General features: G+C 34.9%; 2 protein-coding genes across 2 annotated transcripts; both read left to right on the top strand.

The window, feature by feature from the left end:
* Nucleotides 1-1748: 1748 nt before the first annotated feature.
* Nucleotides 1749-5309, top strand: LOC147383115 (F-box protein At3g07870-like). The gene is made up of 3 exons (XM_086427274.1): nt 1749-2669; nt 2797-3171; nt 5127-5309. The coding sequence occupies exons 1-3, from the start codon at nt 1749-1751 to the stop codon at nt 5307-5309; spliced, it is 1479 nt and encodes a 492-aa protein (XP_086283400.1).
* Nucleotides 5310-9779: 4470 nt separating this feature from the next.
* On the top strand, nt 9780-11993 carry LOC147383116 (F-box protein At3g07870-like). The gene is made up of 2 exons (XM_086427275.1): nt 9780-10051; nt 10317-11993. Exons 1-2 carry the CDS (start codon nt 9780-9782, stop codon nt 11059-11061), a joined length of 1017 nt encoding a protein of 338 aa, XP_086283401.1. The 3' UTR covers nt 11062-11993.
* The last annotated feature ends 7970 nt before the right edge of the window (nt 11994-19963 follow it).

Consider the following 19963-nt stretch of genomic DNA (forward strand, 5'->3'; position numbering starts at 1 on the left):
ATACTCATGCAATAGTCAATCCCTTATCATTGTATCAATTGTCCATCATTTGATGTTTAATAAAATAATAATTATATCATTATCACTATTATTTGTAACAGTAATCGTATCCATTTTTATATTTCCTATCAATTTGTGCATTATTTAATTATTTGTGTCTTATACTAAATAATCATAATAAAAAGTCTTTTCCAACAATTTTTGACTCCAGAGACTTATTGAACATTCACATTAGTGAGCATCTAATGGGAATTGAACCTACAAATTTGCCAATTGTGGGCCGGGCGCTTTAACCATTTAGCCATTGATGTAGAAGAAGGATCGTCATATATTGTAAATGTTAAGAGTACTGGATATGGTGCATCTTAATAAGGTGTAATGTGATATACTGAAACACATTTCACATAGATAGGATAAGATTGATTAGGATACACTGTGATACATTGCACCTAAAGATTTGTTAAGGATCCTAATAATATCCTAATATTTGTGAAACATGATTTACTGTATTATAGTGCACGTTATTATGATGCACCATACCTAATACTCTAACAATAAATAAATAACCAATATCCAATTGAAATGAAATCCTTAAGAAGAATTCAGATCTCAGTAAATAAATATTTTCTACTTGAAAATTTAGAACATACCTTTCAAGTAATTAAATTTTGTATAATGAACAAAAAGGCAATAATTTATAATCCTAATTCATGCAGTAAAGTAATTTTGAATCCTTTCATTTTGAATTAGGATTTTGCCCATCCTGATTGTTGTGAAGAAGCGGGAACAATAAATCAATATGTGAAAACTAAAAATTTTGATAAGAAAATTCGATGGGCCAAAGTCGACAAATTTTAGAAAGTAAATTTTGATGGCCTATGGCCATTGAAATTTTTTTTATCCCCAATTTGAGGTTTAGAGCCATTAAATTTATCTCATCCTCCATTAATTTAACGGTTTTGATCCGTCAAAAAAGAAAAAATTGACAATGAAAATTTTGATGCCTTTGTTTGTCAAATATAGGTTTTTTTCACGTTGTGAATTATCACTTAAATGATGAGAGTAATTAACTAGAACCCAATCCATACATCATCTCATTGAACTCCTTTGGTTTGCTGACCTCTATATATACAAGCTTTAGATTAGCACCATTGATAGATAGCATTTGATACAATCTTAAACCATATTAATTAAAATGAAATGAGAAATAGATAATATTTTTATTATTTAAATAATTAATTGTTATTTATATTAATATATTAAATATAAAAAGGCCTCGTTTAACGATTTATGCTTAGGCCTCAAATTGTATCGAGATGACGCCCTGAGTAGTAATATAAGATAAATACCCTGAGTAGTAATACAAGATAATGAAAAGGTGAAAATCCCAAATTACAATTTTCTAATTAAAGAAGGAATTTGTTGGAGTTATATATTTAGCCAAAAAAATACAATACACTAATATATTGTATATGCAAGGGTAGCATAACAAAACCTGCAATCTATATTTTTGGTAGGTAAACTCCTGAAATTTATTACTTATTCTATCGATGAAAGTGGTGAAATATGATTGGACAATCAGGATATGGAAGGTGAAATTATCGAGGTGGGGTGCCATCAATTCAACGATCAAGGTTGGTTATATATTTGAAATTGTCCCAAATTCCACCACCGACAGCCTCATCCCCACCACAACAAACACAAAGATGGATAAAACCCTAACCCTAATTAGCAAACCAGGGACGACAATGGAGGACCTCGCTCCTGCAGTGATCCAAGAAATCCTATCAAGACTACCAATCAAGTCTCTACTTGGAAGCAGGTGCGTATGCCCAATCTGGCGCAATTTAATTAAAGAACCTCATTTAGCAAACATACACTTCACTCAAGTTTCTCTAAAGCAAAACCCTGGTTTCATCTTTCGAACCTGTAAGAACGAATTGTATGCTATGCCAGACTTGGAGACCTATGATGCAGTAATCAAACTCACTAATCTTCCATTTAAATCTTGGCTACCCATATTCAAGTTAATAGGTTCATGCAATGGATTTCTATGCCTAGCAGATAATACTTATAAATATCGAAGCATATTTGTATGTAACCCTTTAACGGGAGAATACATTAAGCTACCAGACTATGGTACCTTCGGAAAGATTAATGGTGCTTATTTTGGCTTTGGTTTCGATCATGACAAGAAACAGTACAAGGTGGTAAGAATGAGATCTGTTGCCAATAAAGAGCCATTGGAGGTTGAGGTTCATACCCTTGGTACCAATTCTTGGAGAACTATCGGTATTCTGCCGAATAACGGTAAGCATCTTCAATGTCCGGGTGTTTTAGCTGAGGAAAATTTACATTGGTGGGATTTTCATAATTCATTAGAAGTTAAGTCTATAATCTCTTTCAATTTGAGAGATGAAAAACTTCGGTCGATTCAGCCTCCTCCATCTGTTGTTGGCAAGAAACAAATTAGTATTCATTTGGAGTCATTTCGAGGACATCTTTATGTGGTTGATAATAGTTTTTGCGAACATGTTGAGGTATGGGTTATGGGGATTATGGCATGGGAGAGTCTTGGACGATCTGTTGCCAATAAAGAGCCATTGGAGGTTGAGGTTCATACCCTTGGTACCAATTCTTGGAGAACTATCGGTATTCTGCCGAATACGGTAAGCATCTTCAATGTCCGGGTGTTTTAGCTGAGGAAAATTTACATTGGTGGGATTTTCATAATTCATTAGAAGTTAAGTCTATAATCTCTTTCAATTTGAGAGATGAAAACTTCGGTCGATTCAGCCTCCTCCATCTGTTGTTGGCAAGAAACAAATTAGTATTCATTTGGAGTCATTTCGAGGACATCTTTATGTGGTTGATAATAGTTTTTGCGAACATGTTGAGGTATGGGTTATGGGGGATTATGGCATGGGAGAGTCTTGGACCAAAGAGTTCGTTATTCAAATGCCTGTCGTGCGTAGTTCAAGGTTGAGAATGAAACAAATCTTGGGTATACAAAAGGATGGAAAAATTCTAATGAAATGTATTGATAGGGTACTGTTGTTCTTATATGACCCTCAAAGTGAAAGGTTTAAGGATCTCAAAATTCGTGGGCTTCCAAGGATTTTCAATTCGGTCCCTCATATCGCAAGTCTTGTCTTGCTCAAGGATGCTATTGTAACAGAAGATGAAAATTTAAAGAGAAAGAGAGGAAGATGAAATTGTATAAGTTAAAATTAAAGTAGTTATTGTCTTCAAATGTTGTAAACATGTTGGAGCAAGAGAATCAAGCTCTAAAAGAGCTTAATTATGACTCTCTCAATGTATGTTGAATGCCAGCCCAGTGGATGTATGTATTTGCATTCTTGTGTTGAACCCATAGGATTTAGAGTGATGAGCATCTTTTGTTCTTTCACAGATTTTTCTATTTGGTGATTGATGTTAGGATTGGCATGATTTTAATTGTCACGGGTTTTAATTTGTCAGCTCAATCTAATGTTGAAAATTTAGGTTGATTTATCTAGTAAGAAGCTTTCTTCGTTGCGCAGTCCACCTAGTGAAAGATTGTAGCAATTTTCTTGTTATATTTTTCAAAATGGCATGGGCTTACTTGGGGTTAGTTTTAGTCTAGAAGTAATTTATGGTTAACCCTAATTAATTGTCCAAAATAAAATATACTTCATTGAGTATTATGAGATAAAAAGGGTTAGTACTGTTAGAGATAGCTAGAAACTCAAAAGGAAAAAAAAGGTGGAAAAGGGATGTATACTAATGGAAAGTGGCGCCCACTTGAGGGAGTGAAAATGACGACCACTCCAAGTGAGCGTTACAACCGCCTTCAGATGGAGATTCAATCACTTAGTTCCATCAGTTAAGCCTAACAAAAAGTGTAGTTAGTCAGGTCGGCCTGTCCATCTTCCCCATTGAGTATTATGAGATAAAAAGGGTGAGAACTGTTAGAGATAGTAACTAAAAAGGGAAAACATGAGGTGGAAAAGGGGTATATACTAATGGAGAGTGGTGCCCGTTCAATGGAGCGATAATGGTGACTACTCCAAGCGAGCGTAGCCACCACCTTCAGATGGAGATTCAATCACTTAGTTCTATCGGTTAGGCCTAAAAGAAAGTGTATCACAACGTGAAAAAAGCCCAAATTTGACAGACCAAGAGGTCGAAATGGAGTCGAATTTTTCATTGTCAAATTTTTTTTTCTATGGGTCGAATCTGTCAAATTAATGAAGGATGAGAGAAATTCGACAGTTCTAAGCAGTCAAATTTGGGAGCATCAAGAATTTCGACGGTTCTACACCGTCAAAATTCAGTTTCTAAAATTTTTTGGGCCTTGGCCCGTCAATTTTTTCTGTAGAATTTTTCAGTTTTCACGTAGTGTATGTTATTAGACCTAGGATATTTTTATTTATTTATTTTAGATCTGACACCTTGATAGTGATTTTCATTTTTTATCTTGAAAATTTCTTTTTCAAAATGATGTGATATAGGGAGTTTGGTGAAGAAAAAGCTTATGAAAGAGTCTTTAGATAGCCAAATTTGGTAATAGGAAAAAAGGGGTTTTGGATAAGTTTATTATTATTGTGATTATTATTCAAACCTAAGACCTGGGAACGACATTCCAAACGTCAAATGAGTGCATTGATATTATTGAGGAGACTTATTTTGAAGTTACAATTTGTGTTGAATAGTGATGGTGAGATGAGAGAGTTTATAGCTGTAACTTGTAATGGGATTTTATTGAAATTATAGTGTAATATATTAAAAACTAATGGCTTTAAGACGTGGCATATGTGTGTGTGTGTGTGTGTGTTGGGGGGGGGGGGGGAGGGGGTTGTGTTTGGTTGTCAATGCTTGGCTTCTAAATGCTGCTATTGTGGTCTGGGGGAGGAATCCATTGATCACCTGTTCTTTTCTTGTGTACTCACAATGAAGATACGGAGGTTCTTTAGCGCAATAATCCGTAACTCAGCTTGTTTCAGAATGTCCCAAAGACAGGCTTGCTACGAATGAAGCAGTCTTTGTTTCAAAACCACCTTCAACTTCGCAGGTCATTTGTTGTACTGGATTCAAGAACTTGAAGGTGTGTAGGAGTTCAAGCTGTTGTCTCTTTCAAATCTCAGCACTACGGATTGGCAGCATTAGGGATTCTTCCAAGGTTGCTACATCAGAGGAGGAGATTAATTGTTTGTTGGGAAAGACCACCTCCTGGGTGGCTGAAATTGGATGTAGATGGTGCCTCTAAACATAATCCTGGTCACAAAGATGGTGGAGTTGTTGTCCGAAATGAAGACGGTCTGTTGTAACTTGCAGGCGCTTGGTATTTTGGTGAAGAAACAAATAATATAACGGCTGAGGCCCTATTATTTTTATGAATTAAGCAGTAGCAAATAAAATGGATTAGAACTGTTAAAAACAATAAATGAGAGGGGGAAAATATGAAGTAGAAAAGGGATACTAACGAAAATAATTTTATGTGGACTAGTATCATTGAGTCTTGAATTGTTGTTATAATAGAAAAGGATACTAGTGGGTGAAAACTTATATTGCTATAATCATTGGGATGGCTGCTTCATTTTATAATAGTACGGTGTGTAGGAAGTGTTTTTCAATTATGTCCTTTTATGTATGGGAAGCAATCAAAGGCCCTAAAGAGAGCCAAGCATTTTTCGGTGTGTAGGAAGTGTTTTTCAATTATGTCCTTTTATGTATGGGAAGCAATCAAAGGCCCTAAAGAGAGCCAAGCATTTTTCAAAATAGGGGTTTGAAGTTTTGAGATGGGCTGATTTTTTTTTTTTTCTTGGAGGATAATCTCTTTGGTGAAGAGATTATCCTCACAAAAAATCAGCTCATTCCGAAACTTTTAACCCTAGGTTACAAGTTGAAAAATCATGAATTGTCGATTTTTGTAAACCACTTTTAATGGGGTTAGAAGTTTTGGAATGGACTGATTTTTGGAGAGGATGATCTTCTCGTCATAGAGATTGTCCTCACAAAAATCTAGCCCATTCCGAAATTTCTAACCTATACATTGAAAAAAAAAGTTTCGCACAATGATTGGCTCTCTTTAGAGCCTCCGAATGCCACCCTTTAACTATATATGGGAAGCGTTCGGAGGCCCTAAAGAGAGCCAAACATTGTGCCAAACATTTTTGAAAATAGGGGTTAGAAGTTTTAGAATAGGCTGATTTTACAACAATTTTCAATCACCTTATTGAACCATTATATGTGTCCTTGATCTGGCTAAACCTCAACCACCCCATTCCATGGTTTTCCTAGAGGGCTTTAGGTTTTACACCCAAGGACCAATGCCCACCTTGCTCCACAACATCAGTTTCTCATAATCATAAGTAGTAATGCCACACGTTCATCTCATACTCATGTAATAGTCAATCCCTTATCATGGTATCAATTGTCGATCATTTGATGTTTAATAAAATAATAATTATATCATATATCACTATTATTTGTAACAATAATATTATACATTTTTATATTTCCTATCAATTTGTGCATTATTTAATTATTTGTGTCTTATACTAAATAATCATAATAAAAAGTGTCATAATGTACTCAATCACATTACCAACTCTCTTACTTTTATTATATTAATTCATTTACATTGATGCTACCCTTTCGTATCCTATTATTAACAAGTCATATGAGAAAAAAATTATAACCTACCAAAATTTTTACATTGATTCCTTTTAGGTCTCATTTCTTCCAATGCCACCAATATCAATTCTTAATTATCTTCTGGCAATCAAAAGTTGAATAAAAATATTGCGAAATGAGAGGTACGATGAGGGAGATGAGAAATGAGAGAAAATTGTGAATAGAATAAATAGATTGGATGTTTCTCCTTTATTAGATAAGCTTCCATTAATTAAAAAAAAATGAACAAAAAATCTAAGATTTCCATATGTCCTCTAAGCTTCTCTTAATTTTTAATTTTCAATTTTCTTTTTAAGGTTCCCCCACTCTTGCTCAAAGAAAAGGGAACTATTTAAAATAAATCAAGATATTTTAAAAGAAATTCAAACTTACCTAAAAAATTAAAGCAACTAGATAAATTTGAATTTTGAAAAAGAAACATAAAAGGAAAGAGAGGAGAATTTAATCTTTTCAACTATAACATTCTCCCACCTTCCAAAATTTTCTTCTAGTCATTATTAAATGACCTTTAGTTCTGATATTAAAACCATTGAGATACCCTTAACTACAAATATGTCATTTTCATAAATTTTCTTTTTATTAAATTTAAAAACCTTCCAATTTATTACTTATTCTATTTTTCTTACATACACGTTTACTGATAGAAATGGTGAAATATGATTGGACAATCAAAATATGCTAGGTGAAATTATCGAGGTTGAGTGCCACCCATTCAGTGATTCGTTTGTTCTTATTTCCACCACCAACATCCTGCTCCCCACCACAACAAACACCAAAATGGAAAAAGCCCTAACCCTAATTACCAATCCAGTGAGGACGATGGAAGACTTCTCACCTGAAGTGATCCAGGAAATCCTATCAAGATTACCCATCAAGTCTCTACTAGGAAGCAGCCGCGTATGCCAACCATGGCGAAATTTAACAAAAGAACCTCAATTTACTTACATGCACCTCACTCAAGCTTCTCTAAACCAAAACCCTGGTCTCATCTTTCAAACCAGGAAAAACGAATTGTTGTTATACCAGACTTTGAGACCTGTGGTGGCAGTCATCAAACTAAGTAATCTACCATTTAAATCTTGGCTCCAGTGAGGACGATGGAAGACTTCTCACCTGAAGTGATCCAGGAAATCCTATCAAGATTACCCATCAAGTCTCTACTAGGAAGCAGCCGCGTATGCCAACCATGGCGAAATTTAACAAAAGAACCTCAATTTACTTACATGCACCTCACTCAAGCTTCTCTAAACCAAAACCCTGGTCTCATCTTTCAAACCAGGAAAAACGAATTGTATGTTATACCAGACTTTGAGACCTGTGGTGCAGTCATCAAACTAAGTAATCTACCATTTAAATCTTGGCTACCCATATTCAATTTAATGGGTTCTTGTAATGGATTTATATGCGTAGCAGATAGTTCTTATACTTATTGAAGCATATTTATATGTAACCCTATATCAAGAGAGTGCATTAAGCTACCGGAGAATGGTACCTTTGGCAAGGTTAATGGTGCTTTAATCGGGTTTGGTTTCAATCATGTCAAGAAACAGTACAAGGTGGTAAGAATGAGATCTATTGCCAATAATGGACCATTGGAGGTTGAGATTCATACCCTTGGCACTGATTCATGGAGAACTATCTGTGTTCTGTCGAATAACGCTATGTATCTAAACTATCCTGGTGTATTAGCTAAGGAAAATTTACATTGGTGGGATTTTGATAATACATTAGAAGTTAACTCTATAATCTCTTTGAATTTGAGAGATGAACCTACAAATTTGCCGATTATGAGTCGGGCGCTTTAACCATTCAGCTATTGATGTAGAAGAAGGATCATCATATATTGTAAATGTTAAGAGTATTGGATATGGTGCATCTTAATAAGGTGTAATGTGATACACTGAAATACATTTCACATATATAGGATAAGATTAATTAGGATACACTGTGATACATTGAACCTAAAGATTTGTTAAGGATCCTAATCATATCCTAATATTTTTGAAAATGATTTACTGTATCATAGTACATGTTATTACGGTGCACCATACCTAATACTCTAACAATAAATAAATAACCAATATCCAATTGAAATGAAATCCTTAGGAAGAATTCAAATCTCAGTAAATAAATATTTTCTACTTGAAAATTTAGAACATACCTTTCAAGTAATTAAATTTTGTATAATGAACGAAAATGCAATAATTTATAATCCTAATTCATGCAGTAAAGTAATTTTGAATCCATTGAATTACGATTTTGCCCATCCTAATTGTTGTGAAGAAGCGGGAACAATAAATCACTATGTGAAAACTGAAAATTTTGACAAGAAAATTCGATGGACCAAAGTCCAGAAATTTTAGAAAGCAAATTTTGATGGCCTATGGCCATTGAAATTTTTTATGATCCCCAATTTGATGGTTTAGAGCCATCAAATTTATCTCATCCTCCATTAATTGAACGGTTTCGATCCATCGAAAAAAAAATTGACAATGAAAATTTTGATGCCTTGGTTCGTCAAATATAGGATTTTTTCACGTTGTGAATTATCACTTAAATGATGAGAGTAATTAACTAGAACCCAATCAATACATCATTTCATTGAACTCCTTTGGTTTGCCAACCTCGGCATATACAAGCTTTAGATTGGCAGCATTGATCAGATAGCATTTGATGCAATCTTAAACCATATTAATTAAAATAAAATGAGAAATAGATAATATTTTTATTATTTAAATAATTAATTATTATTTATATTAATATATTAAACATAAAAAGGCCGAGTATGCTTAGACGTCAAATTGTATCGAGATGACGCCGTGAGTAGTAATATAAAATAATGAAAATGGGAAAATCCCAAATTACAATTTTCTAATTAAAGAAGGAATTTGTAGAGAGTTAATAAAGGTAACTTTCTGTCATGGTGAAAACTTGGGACTTGAGAACTGTGTTTGATGTGTAGGCAACACTCATATATTGAAGTTATATATTTAGCGAAAAAAAGATACAATAATATATTGTATATGCAAGGGTAGAATAACAAAACCAGCAATCTACATTTTTGGTAGGTAAACCCCTGAAATTTATTACTTATTCTATCGATGAAAGTGGTGAAATATGATTGGACAATCAGGATATGGAAGGTGAAATTATCGAGGTGGGGTGCCATCAATTCAACGATCAAGGTTGGTTACATATTTGAAATTGTCCCAAATTCCACCACCAACAGCCTCATCCCCACCACAACAAACACAAAGATGGATAAAACCCTAACCCTAATTAGCAAACCAGGGACGACAATGGAGGACCTCGCACCTGCAGTGATCCAAGAAATCCTATCAAGACTACCAATCAAGTCTCTACTTGGAAGCAGGTGCGTATGCCCAATCTGGCGCAATTTAATTAAAGAACCTCATTTAGCAAACATACACTTCACTCAAGTTCTCTAAAGCAAAACCCTGGTTTCATCTTTCGAACCTGTAAGAACGAATTGTATGCTATGCCAGACTTGGAGACCTATGATGCAGTAATCAAACTCACTAATCTTCCATTTAAATCTTGGCTACCCATATTCAAGTTAATAGGTTCATGGCAATGGATTTCTATGCCTAGCAGATAATACTTTATAAATATCGAAGCATATTTGTATGTAACCCTTTAACGGGAGAATACATTAAGCTACCAGACTATGGTACCTTCGGAAAGATTAATGGTGCTTATTTTGGCTTTGGTTTCGATCATGACAAGAAACAGTACAAGGTGGTAAGAATGAGATCTGTTGCCAATAAAGAGCCATTGGACGTTGAGGTACATACCCTTGGTACCGATTCTTGGAGAACTATCGGTATTCTGCTGAATAACGGTAAGCATCATCAATGTCAGGGTGTTTTAGCTGAGGAAAATTTACATTGGTGGGATTTTCATAATTCATTAGAAGTTAAATCTATAATCTCTTTCAATTTGAGAGATGAAAAACTTCGGTCAATTCAGCCTCCTCCATCTGTTGTTGGCAAGAAACAAATTAGTATTCATTTGGAGTCATTTGGAGGGCATCTTTATGTGGTTGATAATAGTTTTTGCGAACGTGTTGAGGTATGGGTTATGAGGGATTATGGCATGGGAGAGTCTTGGACCAAAGAGTTCATTATTCGAATGCCTGTCGTGCGTAGCTCAAGGTTGAGAATGAAACAAATCTTGGGCATACAAAAGGATGGAAAAATTCTAATGAAATGTATTGATAGGGTACTGTTGTTCTTATATGACCCTCGAAGTGAAAGGTTTAAGGATCTCAAAATTCGTGGGCTTCCAAGGATTTTCAATTCGGTCCCTCATCTCGCAAGTCTCGTCTTGCTCAAGGATGCTATTGTAACAGAAAGGCAATGATGAGAAGATGAAAATTTAAAGAGAGAGAGAGGAAGATGAAATTGTATAAATTAAAATTAAAGTAGTAATTGTCTTGAAATGTTGTAAACATGTTGGAGCATTATATCTTTCTTTGACATTTCTCCTGCTTTGTTTCTTTGTTTTTTCCAGTAAAACATTAAGTAACTCGGACATCCGGTAACCCCATCACACCCATTATATTATATCTAATAAATGACGCTATAATATTCCTGACCAAATGTGTGAAAACTTCAATTCCCCCTGCAATTGAAGCAAAAAATCAGCAACTTAGTTCCCTTCTCTAAAGACATGGCAAGGAAATCAAAACATTACTTTAACCATTAATTGAGTTTCCTTTTGGTAATGTTTCTGATTGTGTTCCATATAATATTTCTTGTCAGTTCCCCTTGTTTGGGACAAGTTGGTAAGGTGAAGTTCAGAAGGATAATGCAGTGAAAAGACATAGAGAATCAAGCTCTAAAAGAGCTTAATTATGACTCTCTCAATGTATGTTGAATGCCAGCCTAGTGGATGTATGTATTTGTATTCTTGTGTTGAACCCATAGGATTTAGAGTGATGAGCATCTTTTGTTCTTTCCCAGATTTTTCTATTTGGTGATTGATAATAGGATTGGCATGATTTTAATTGTCACGGGTTTTAATTTGTCAGCTCAATCTAATGTTGAAATTTTAAGTTGATTTATCTAGTAAGAAGCTTTCTTCGTTGCGCAGTCCACCTAGTGAAAGATTGTAGCAATTTTCTTGTTATATTTTTCAAAATGGCATGGGCTTACTTGGGGTTAGTTTTAGTCTAGAAGTAATTTATGGTTAACCCTAATTAATTGTCCAAAATAAAATATACTTCATTGAGTATTATGAGATAAAAAGGGTTAGTACTGTTAGAGATAGCTAGAAACTCAAAAGGAGAAAAAAAGGTGGAAAAGGGATGTATACAAATGGAAAGTGGCGCCCACTTGAGGGAGCAAAAATGACGACCACTCCAAGTGAGCGTTACAACCGCCTTCAGATGGAGATTCAATCACTTAGTTCCATCAGTTAAGCCTAACAAAAAGTGTAGTAGTCAGGTCGGCCTGTCCATCTTCCCCATTGAGATCTAGCTTATCTCCAAAATAAGCATGTTTTACATTTAGAGGAAAGTCCATTACTCTTTTAACTATCAAAGAATGTTGGTTATGGAGAGCTGCAGCAGCAAGGGCATCTACTACAGCATTCGCCTCTCTCCAGACATGATTTACTCGTACTTCCAGTTTCGATAACGTTGTTATTGCCTTGTGCACCCAATGGTCCAGTCTCCTAAGAAACGACCTAAAGTACTAGACCCGTAACTATTATTGCTGAGTCCATTTCTATAATTAATTTTTTTCCAGCTAAATCGAAACTTTCCAATGCAGCATTCAAAGCTCGAATTTCTACTACATTGTTTGTCGTTGCTCTGAAGAACCAATGCCCCGCTTCCACAAGATCACCATTTTCATCACGAAGAATAGCCCTTCCTCCTAAAAGGCCTGAATTACTTCTAGCTGAACCATCTGTATTGAGTTGAAACCAGCCCGAAGGCGGCTTTTTCCAGCAGATTCTAACAATACTTCTACGAGAAATCAGTTTCCTATTTATTCCAATATCTTTCAACTTACAAATTGCCACGTCTGAGGAAGGAAGGTTGAACACTTGATGCTTCTCGAGTTCCATTAACCATTTAAGACATCTGTTGATAACTCCTTGGGCAGCGGGCTTCCTGGTATCAAAAATGGACCCATTTCTTTCTAACCATATGTTCCAGCATACTACCCATGGAATCATAGCAGTAACAATACCAAATTGAGTTTTTTTCGATAGACCCCATTTCAGCATTGAAGCTAACGACCAAAATCTATTTTGCTCATCTAGAAGTTGGCAACTGAAAAAATTCCACACCTTAATTGTAAAAGAACAATGAAAGAAGAGGTGATCAATGGATTCTTCCTCATTTTCACAGCCCGGACATCTTGATGCCATGGATGTACCCCATTTTTTTCGAACTTGGTCCACCAGGCACGCTTTGTGATAAATTTTTCACGCCAAAGTCTTCATCTTAGTGGGAACCTGAGCCTTCCAAATTGCCTTACATATTTGAGAAGTAGTACCCCTTACCCTCACTAATTCCCTTGCTGAGCTAGATGAAAACACTCCAGATAAAGATGGCATCCAAATGGTTCTATCAATACTACTTTGTTGGACATTCGACGCAATTATATCCTCCATAGCATTGTCGTCCAGGATAATCTCTCTAAGTTTAGAAACATTCCAACCCTCTCTACTCCATGCCTCCTTCACCATAATCTCTTTATTTGCTTCCGGATAGTTTTCGATTAATGGAGTGGATCCTCGCCAGCTGTGTAAAAAGAGAAAAGTCGTTGCACCATCTCCGATCAACCTTTTTGAAAGGCTAATTTTCGGTTGAAGAAAACTCCAAATAGATCTCCAATCTTCGAACCTATTGTTTTTTAAGGAGTCCACCAATTTCCATCCTTTACATACTTGTTTTTGAGATAGTTTATCCACAGCCATTTCTCATTAGTCAATCTCCAACACATTTTCATTAAGCCTGCTTTGTGAACCTCAGCAAGAGTTTTAACACCCAGCCCACCATCTAACTTCGGTTTGCAAACTTTATTCCAAGCCACAAGATGATTCTTCCTCCTTCCCTTAGTGCTTCCCCAAAAGAATTTTGCGAAGCACGACTCCAAAGAATCTAAAATATACTTTGGGATAGGAAGGATAGAAATAAGGTACATTGGAATGGAGGAAAGTACATGTGAGAGTAAAGTTAAACGTTCTCCCTCGGATAGAAGATTAGACTTCCAACCCATCATCTTCCTGGATATCTTCGAAATCAAGCCTCTACACATTTCTCTCATTTACTCTACCATAAAACAATGGAACACCCAAATAATTGGTTGGTAAAGATCCCTTAGTAAAACCAAGAATTGTCTTAATAAGATCTATTCGCCTTTCTTCCACATGATCTGGCACAAAGAAACTACTCTTCTCTAAGCTAACTTGCTGACCCGAGGCTCGTTCATAAGATTCTAAAAAATCTTTGATAGACTTAAGAGATTTTATAGTAGCTTTTGAGAAAATAATTAAATCATCCGCAAATAATAGATGGTTTGGAGCTACTACTTTTTTTGAAACTGCAAATCTCTCCATTTTCCAGTTAGCGCAAGATTATTCAGCCCCACACTTAGAGCCTCCTCCGAAAGGATGAAAAGACTAGGAGATAATGGACTTCCTTGTCTTAGGCCACGACTACCTCCAAAAAATCCGTAAGAGCACCCATTGACTAGCACCGAATAAGAAACACTCCGTAGGCACCCATTGATTAGTTTAAGAAAATCTCCTAAAAACCCCATCTTAGAAAGGATTGCCAACAAGAAAGGCCACTCCAGCCTATCATAAGCTTTCTTCATGTCAATTTTCAATGCCAAATTGTTGCCTCTTGCTTTCAAGTTAAAGTCGTATAACACTTCATGAGCTAGCACAATGTTATCATAAATATTCCTTCCCTTCACAAAAGCACCTTGCTCAGGAGAAATCAAGGAAGGATTATTATTGTTATTATTATTCAAACCTAAGACTTGGTAACGACATTCCAAACGTCAAATGAGTACATTGATATTGTTGAGGAGACTTATTTTGAAGTTACAATTTGTGTTGAATAGTGATGGTCAGATGAGAGAGTTTATAGCTGTAACTTCTAATGGGATTTTATTGAAATTATAGAGTGATATATTAAAAACTAATGGCTTTAAGACGTGGCATAGGTGTGTGTGTGGGGGGGGGGGGGGGGGGGATGCGGGGTTGGTTTGGTTGTCAATGCTTGGCTTCTAAATGCTGCTATTGTGGTCTGGGGGAGGAATCCATTGATCACCTGTTCTTTTCTTGTGTACTCAAAATGAAGATATGGAGGTTCTTTAGCGCAATAATCCGTAACTCAGCTTGTTTCAGAATGTCCCAAAGACTGGCTTGCTAGGAATGAAGCAGTCTTCGATTCAAGTACTAGAAGGTGTGTAGGAGTTCAAGCTGTTGTCTCTTTCAAATCTCAGCACTACGGATTGGCAGCATTAGGGATTCTTCCAAGGTTGCTACATCAGAGGAGGAGATTAATTGTTTGTTGGGAAAGACCACCTCCTGGGTGGCTGAAATTGGATGTAGATGGTGCCTCTAAACATAATCCTGGTCACAAAGATGGTGGAGTTGTTGTCCGAAATGAAGACGGTCTGTTGTAACTTGCAGGCGCTTGGTATTTTGGTGAAGAAACAAATAATAAAACGGCTGAGGCACTATTATTTTGATGAATTAAGCAGTAGGAAATAAAATGGATTAGAACTGTTAAAAACAATAAATGAGAGTGGGGAAATATGAAGTAGAAGAGGGATACTAACGAAAATAATTTAAAATAAAGAAACTATAGTAAGCACCATCACTGTCACTTTGGTTGAATTTGATTGAGCTCAAGTGTTTGAATTGCTTTCAAACTTTTGTATTTCCTGGGAAACATTTTATGTGGACTAATATCATTGAGTTTTGAATTGTTGTTATAGTAGAAAAGGATACTATTGGGTGAAAACTTAAATTGTTATAACCATTGGGATGGCTGCTTCATTTTATAATAGTACAGTGTCTAGGATGCAAGTGCTTTTTGATATTTTGCTTTTCAATGATGTCCTTTGATGTATGCGAAGCGATCAGAGGCCCTAAAGAGAGCCAAACATTTTTCAAAATAGAGGTTTGAAGTTTCGCAATGGGCTGAATATATATATATATATATATATATATATATATGTTTTGAGGATGATCTCTATGGTCAAGAGATCCTCCTCTCAAAAAATCAGCTCATTTCAAAACTTATAACCCTAGGTTAAAAGTTGCAGAATCGAGAATCGTCCGATTTTTGTAAACCACTTTTAATGGGGTTAAAAGTTTCGGAATGGGCTGATTTTTGGCGAGGATGATATCCCCGTCATAGAGATCATCCTCACAAAAAAAGTTTGGCACAATGTCTGGCTCTCTTCAAGGCCTCCAAACACCACCTTTTATAATATATATATACCCAAACTATCTGAAAACTGAAAATTTTGACAAGAAAATTCGATGGGCCAAAGCCCACAAATTTTAGAAATCGAATTCGATGGCTCATGGTCATTGAAAATTTTGATTTTCCTCAATTTGACGGCTTAGAGCCATCAAATTTCTCCATCCTCCATTAATTTAACGATTTCGGTCCATCGAAAAAAAAAATTTGACATTTTGATCCGTCAAATTTTATGAAATTCAATAGTCTTGGGCTGTCAAATATAGGGTTTTTTCACATTCTACAATAGCATTTATATATATAGAATATATTTTATCTTTATGTTATAATGTTTAATTGTGCCTTTTTCAATCTCTTTCCCTTCTCCCAAAATGGTTGCAGAAAAGAAAACTTGCCTGAAAGATGACCATATATGTTGCCCTTTATATATTGACTTTCCTTTTAAATGTCCTTTTGGTAATTTCTTTCCTTTCAACAACCCACTTTTCCATCCATAATCTAGTTTTATTTGGATCTATTTAAATATCTTAAGAAATGAACTTTTTCATTTGTTTGTGATAACCAACTAACTACTCCAAAACACCGATTTATTGGAAAAGAGGAGAATTATGAATATAACAGGATCACAGAACTTAATTGGGGTATGACACTCCCGAGTGTTAAGGAAAATATATACTCAACTCTCCACCTCTCCCATAAAGATGGAAAGAATCGAACTTGTGACCTCTACAACCTATGAATGTAAGAGGGTCCCATCAATCCCAGCTTATCAATCAAAAAAAAGAAAAAAAGGGTCATGAGACTTAACTAGAGTACGACACTCTCGGGAGTGAAGGAAAATTTACATTGAATAGTTTGTTTACAAATGTCTTGAGAGATTAATTATTTTTCATTTTCACTTGGTTTTATCGACCACCAGATATTGAAATTTAGAGTGAGAGTGATCAATATCATGCACAAAACTGGAATTCGAAAGAAAACTATAAAAGACTCACACTTGTTGCCCACAACATGCATGTTCGCAAAATCGCCCTACTTAAAATAAATAAATAAATACTGCATGTCTTCATTTTGTCACCTTCTGCCAGTTCCAATCTATTACCAACTAGTGTGCATTTGTTAGAAGGTCGGGACATTAAGAGTGCCTGCAGGCACTAGAAAATTAGATATGTTAGTCAAGTATGATAACTAAAAACGATTCAACAAGGTCTATGACGATTGGGATCAAGTGTGAGGCATATAGATCATGCCTGATATAAGTTGGTTGTCACGTCTCGAATTCTGAAATCCATAAACTAGTCCATGATCCATGATCCGACCCATGGTCCAAAACCTGGGGAGTGGAAACAAATTAAAATAACTATCAAATTGATATTTTTCACATATTTCTTTGATGATAGTCAATATTTAAATCCTTAATATAGAACTCATGCTTATCGGATAAAAGTTTAAGAAAAAAAAAACTGATTATATAATGTCTTCCTTAATCCCTGATACACCCATAAAACAATAAAATAAGGAATGCGAGTCATCCTTCAATTTAGGATCTCCAATGATTGCCGCCCTCGTTCTATTAAATCTGAAATATTAAAAGGATTAGTCACGAAACCCATAGGAAAATAAAAAATTTCCGATGATTCAATAATAGTAATAAATAGAAAGAACACTTGGTATAGGGCTGCAACTTGGGCGGGTTGGAGGGTAAACCTAGCCTCAACCCAAGTAGCAAAACCCTCAATCTGAGCTTAACTCAACCCAACTATAGGGCTTAAGCTCATTAACCCAAGCTCAACCCGAGCTTCATCTTCCAAAATCAGGTTTAGCTTGGGTTAGCCCGAGTTAGGTAATTTTAGGCGATTTGATCAAGTTGAGCTCATTGAATAACCCTAATTTTATTTTGATCAACAAATAAATTTTATATTTAAAAAATAAAAAATAACATATAAAACAAAATCACTAGTAAATAAAATTGCATACAAACTTCAAATCCATCATTAAATAATATTTTGAGAAGTTATACTAAATCAAAGCCCACATCAATAATATCCAATTGTCCACAAGCCATAATAGTAACATGGAATAAGTAACCTAAATAATAAAAAAATCTATAATTTATATAAAATATTTGTGCATTAGTATATAGCATTGCATTCAAGTTGACTTGGGTTGCCTGAATTGGGGTCAGTTTGAGATGTTCTAATCCAATCTCAACTCTTCTTATACATAACTTGGCCTAGGCTCGCCCATCAATCAGGTTGAGTTTGGGTCAGCCTGCCAGGTTGCAGCCCTAACATGGTATAATAGAAAAATATGAGATGATTATCGAATCAGACTCTTTGTTGATGGTTAAGAGCTTGACTGGCCATGTCTTTCCATGGTCTCTTGAACCTTGGATGCATCATTTTCAAAACAAGCTGGCTTCAGTGGTTTGGAGAGTTCAACATGTACCGGAGGATAAAAACTCAGTTAGGGACTCTTTAGCTAATTATGTTGTTATTAACTCCTCTTCAAACATGTATTCGGAAATAATATCTCTTCCTTCGATTTCTAGGAAGTGTCATTGGTGACACTTTTGCTCTTCCTCAGTTTAAACTTGTAAATTGAGGGTCTTTCCCTTTGTAAATTTTCTTATACAATCAATATACATCTGCTTAGACCAATCAAATAAAATATACATCTGCTCATTTAGTGATAAAAAATCTATATAATTTCGACATGCAATAAAATTTTACAACAATTTTCAATCACCTTATCCAACCATTATATGCATCCTTGATCTGCCTAAACCTCAACCACCTTATTCCATGGTTTTCCCAGAGGGCTCTAGGTTTTAGACCTGAGGACCTACGCCCACCTTGCTCCATGACACTAGTTTCTCATAATCACATGTAGTTACGACACACATTCATCTCATACTCATGCAATTGTCAATCCCTTATCATGGCATCAATTGTTGATCAATTGATGTTTAAGAAGATAATAATTATATCAGATATCACTATTATCACTTTGAAACAATAATCATATCTATTTTTATATTTCCTATCGATTTGCGCATTATTAATTTATTTTTGTCTTAAATAATTATAATAAAAAGTGTCATAATATAATCTACTCAATCACATCACCAACTCTCTTACTTTTATTATATTAATTCATTTACATTAGTGCTATTCTTTTGTCTCCTATTATTAATAAATCATATTGAACAAAACTTATAACCTACCGTAATTTCTAGATCAATTCCATTAATTAGGCTTCATTTCTCCTGATGCCACCAGTATAATTTCTTTATTATCTTCTAGCAATCAAAAGTTGAACAAAAAGATAGAGAAATGAGAGGTACAAATCATGGTGAGGGAGATGAGAAATGAGAGAAAATTGTGAGGAGAATAGATGGATTGTATGTTTCTTCTTTAGATGAGTTTCTTTTAATCAAAACTAAAAGGAAAAAAAAAATTTAAAAATATTAAGATTGCCATGTGTCCTTCTATAAGCTTCTCTCACTTAATTTTTAATTTAAATTTTTTTAAGATTCCCCCACTCTTGCTCCTAGAAAAGGGAAACTATTTAAAATAAATCAAGACTTTTTAAAAGATATCAAAACTTACCTAAAAAGATTAAAGCAACTACACAAATTTGAATTTTAAAGAATAATCATAAAAGGAAAGAGAAGCTATTTTAATTTCTTTCCAACTATAATCTTCTCCCACCTTCTAAAATTTTCTTTTAGTCATTATTAAATGACCTTAGGTCCTATATTAAAACCATTAAGATTCCCTTAATTACAAATACTCCATACTAATA

Source organism: Akebia trifoliata, chromosome 16 (genome assembly GCF_017979445.1).
Source record: "Akebia trifoliata isolate Shusen 1 chromosome 16, ASM1797944v1, whole genome shotgun sequence".
Lineage (NCBI taxonomy): Eukaryota > Viridiplantae > Streptophyta > Magnoliopsida > Ranunculales > Lardizabalaceae > Akebia > Akebia trifoliata.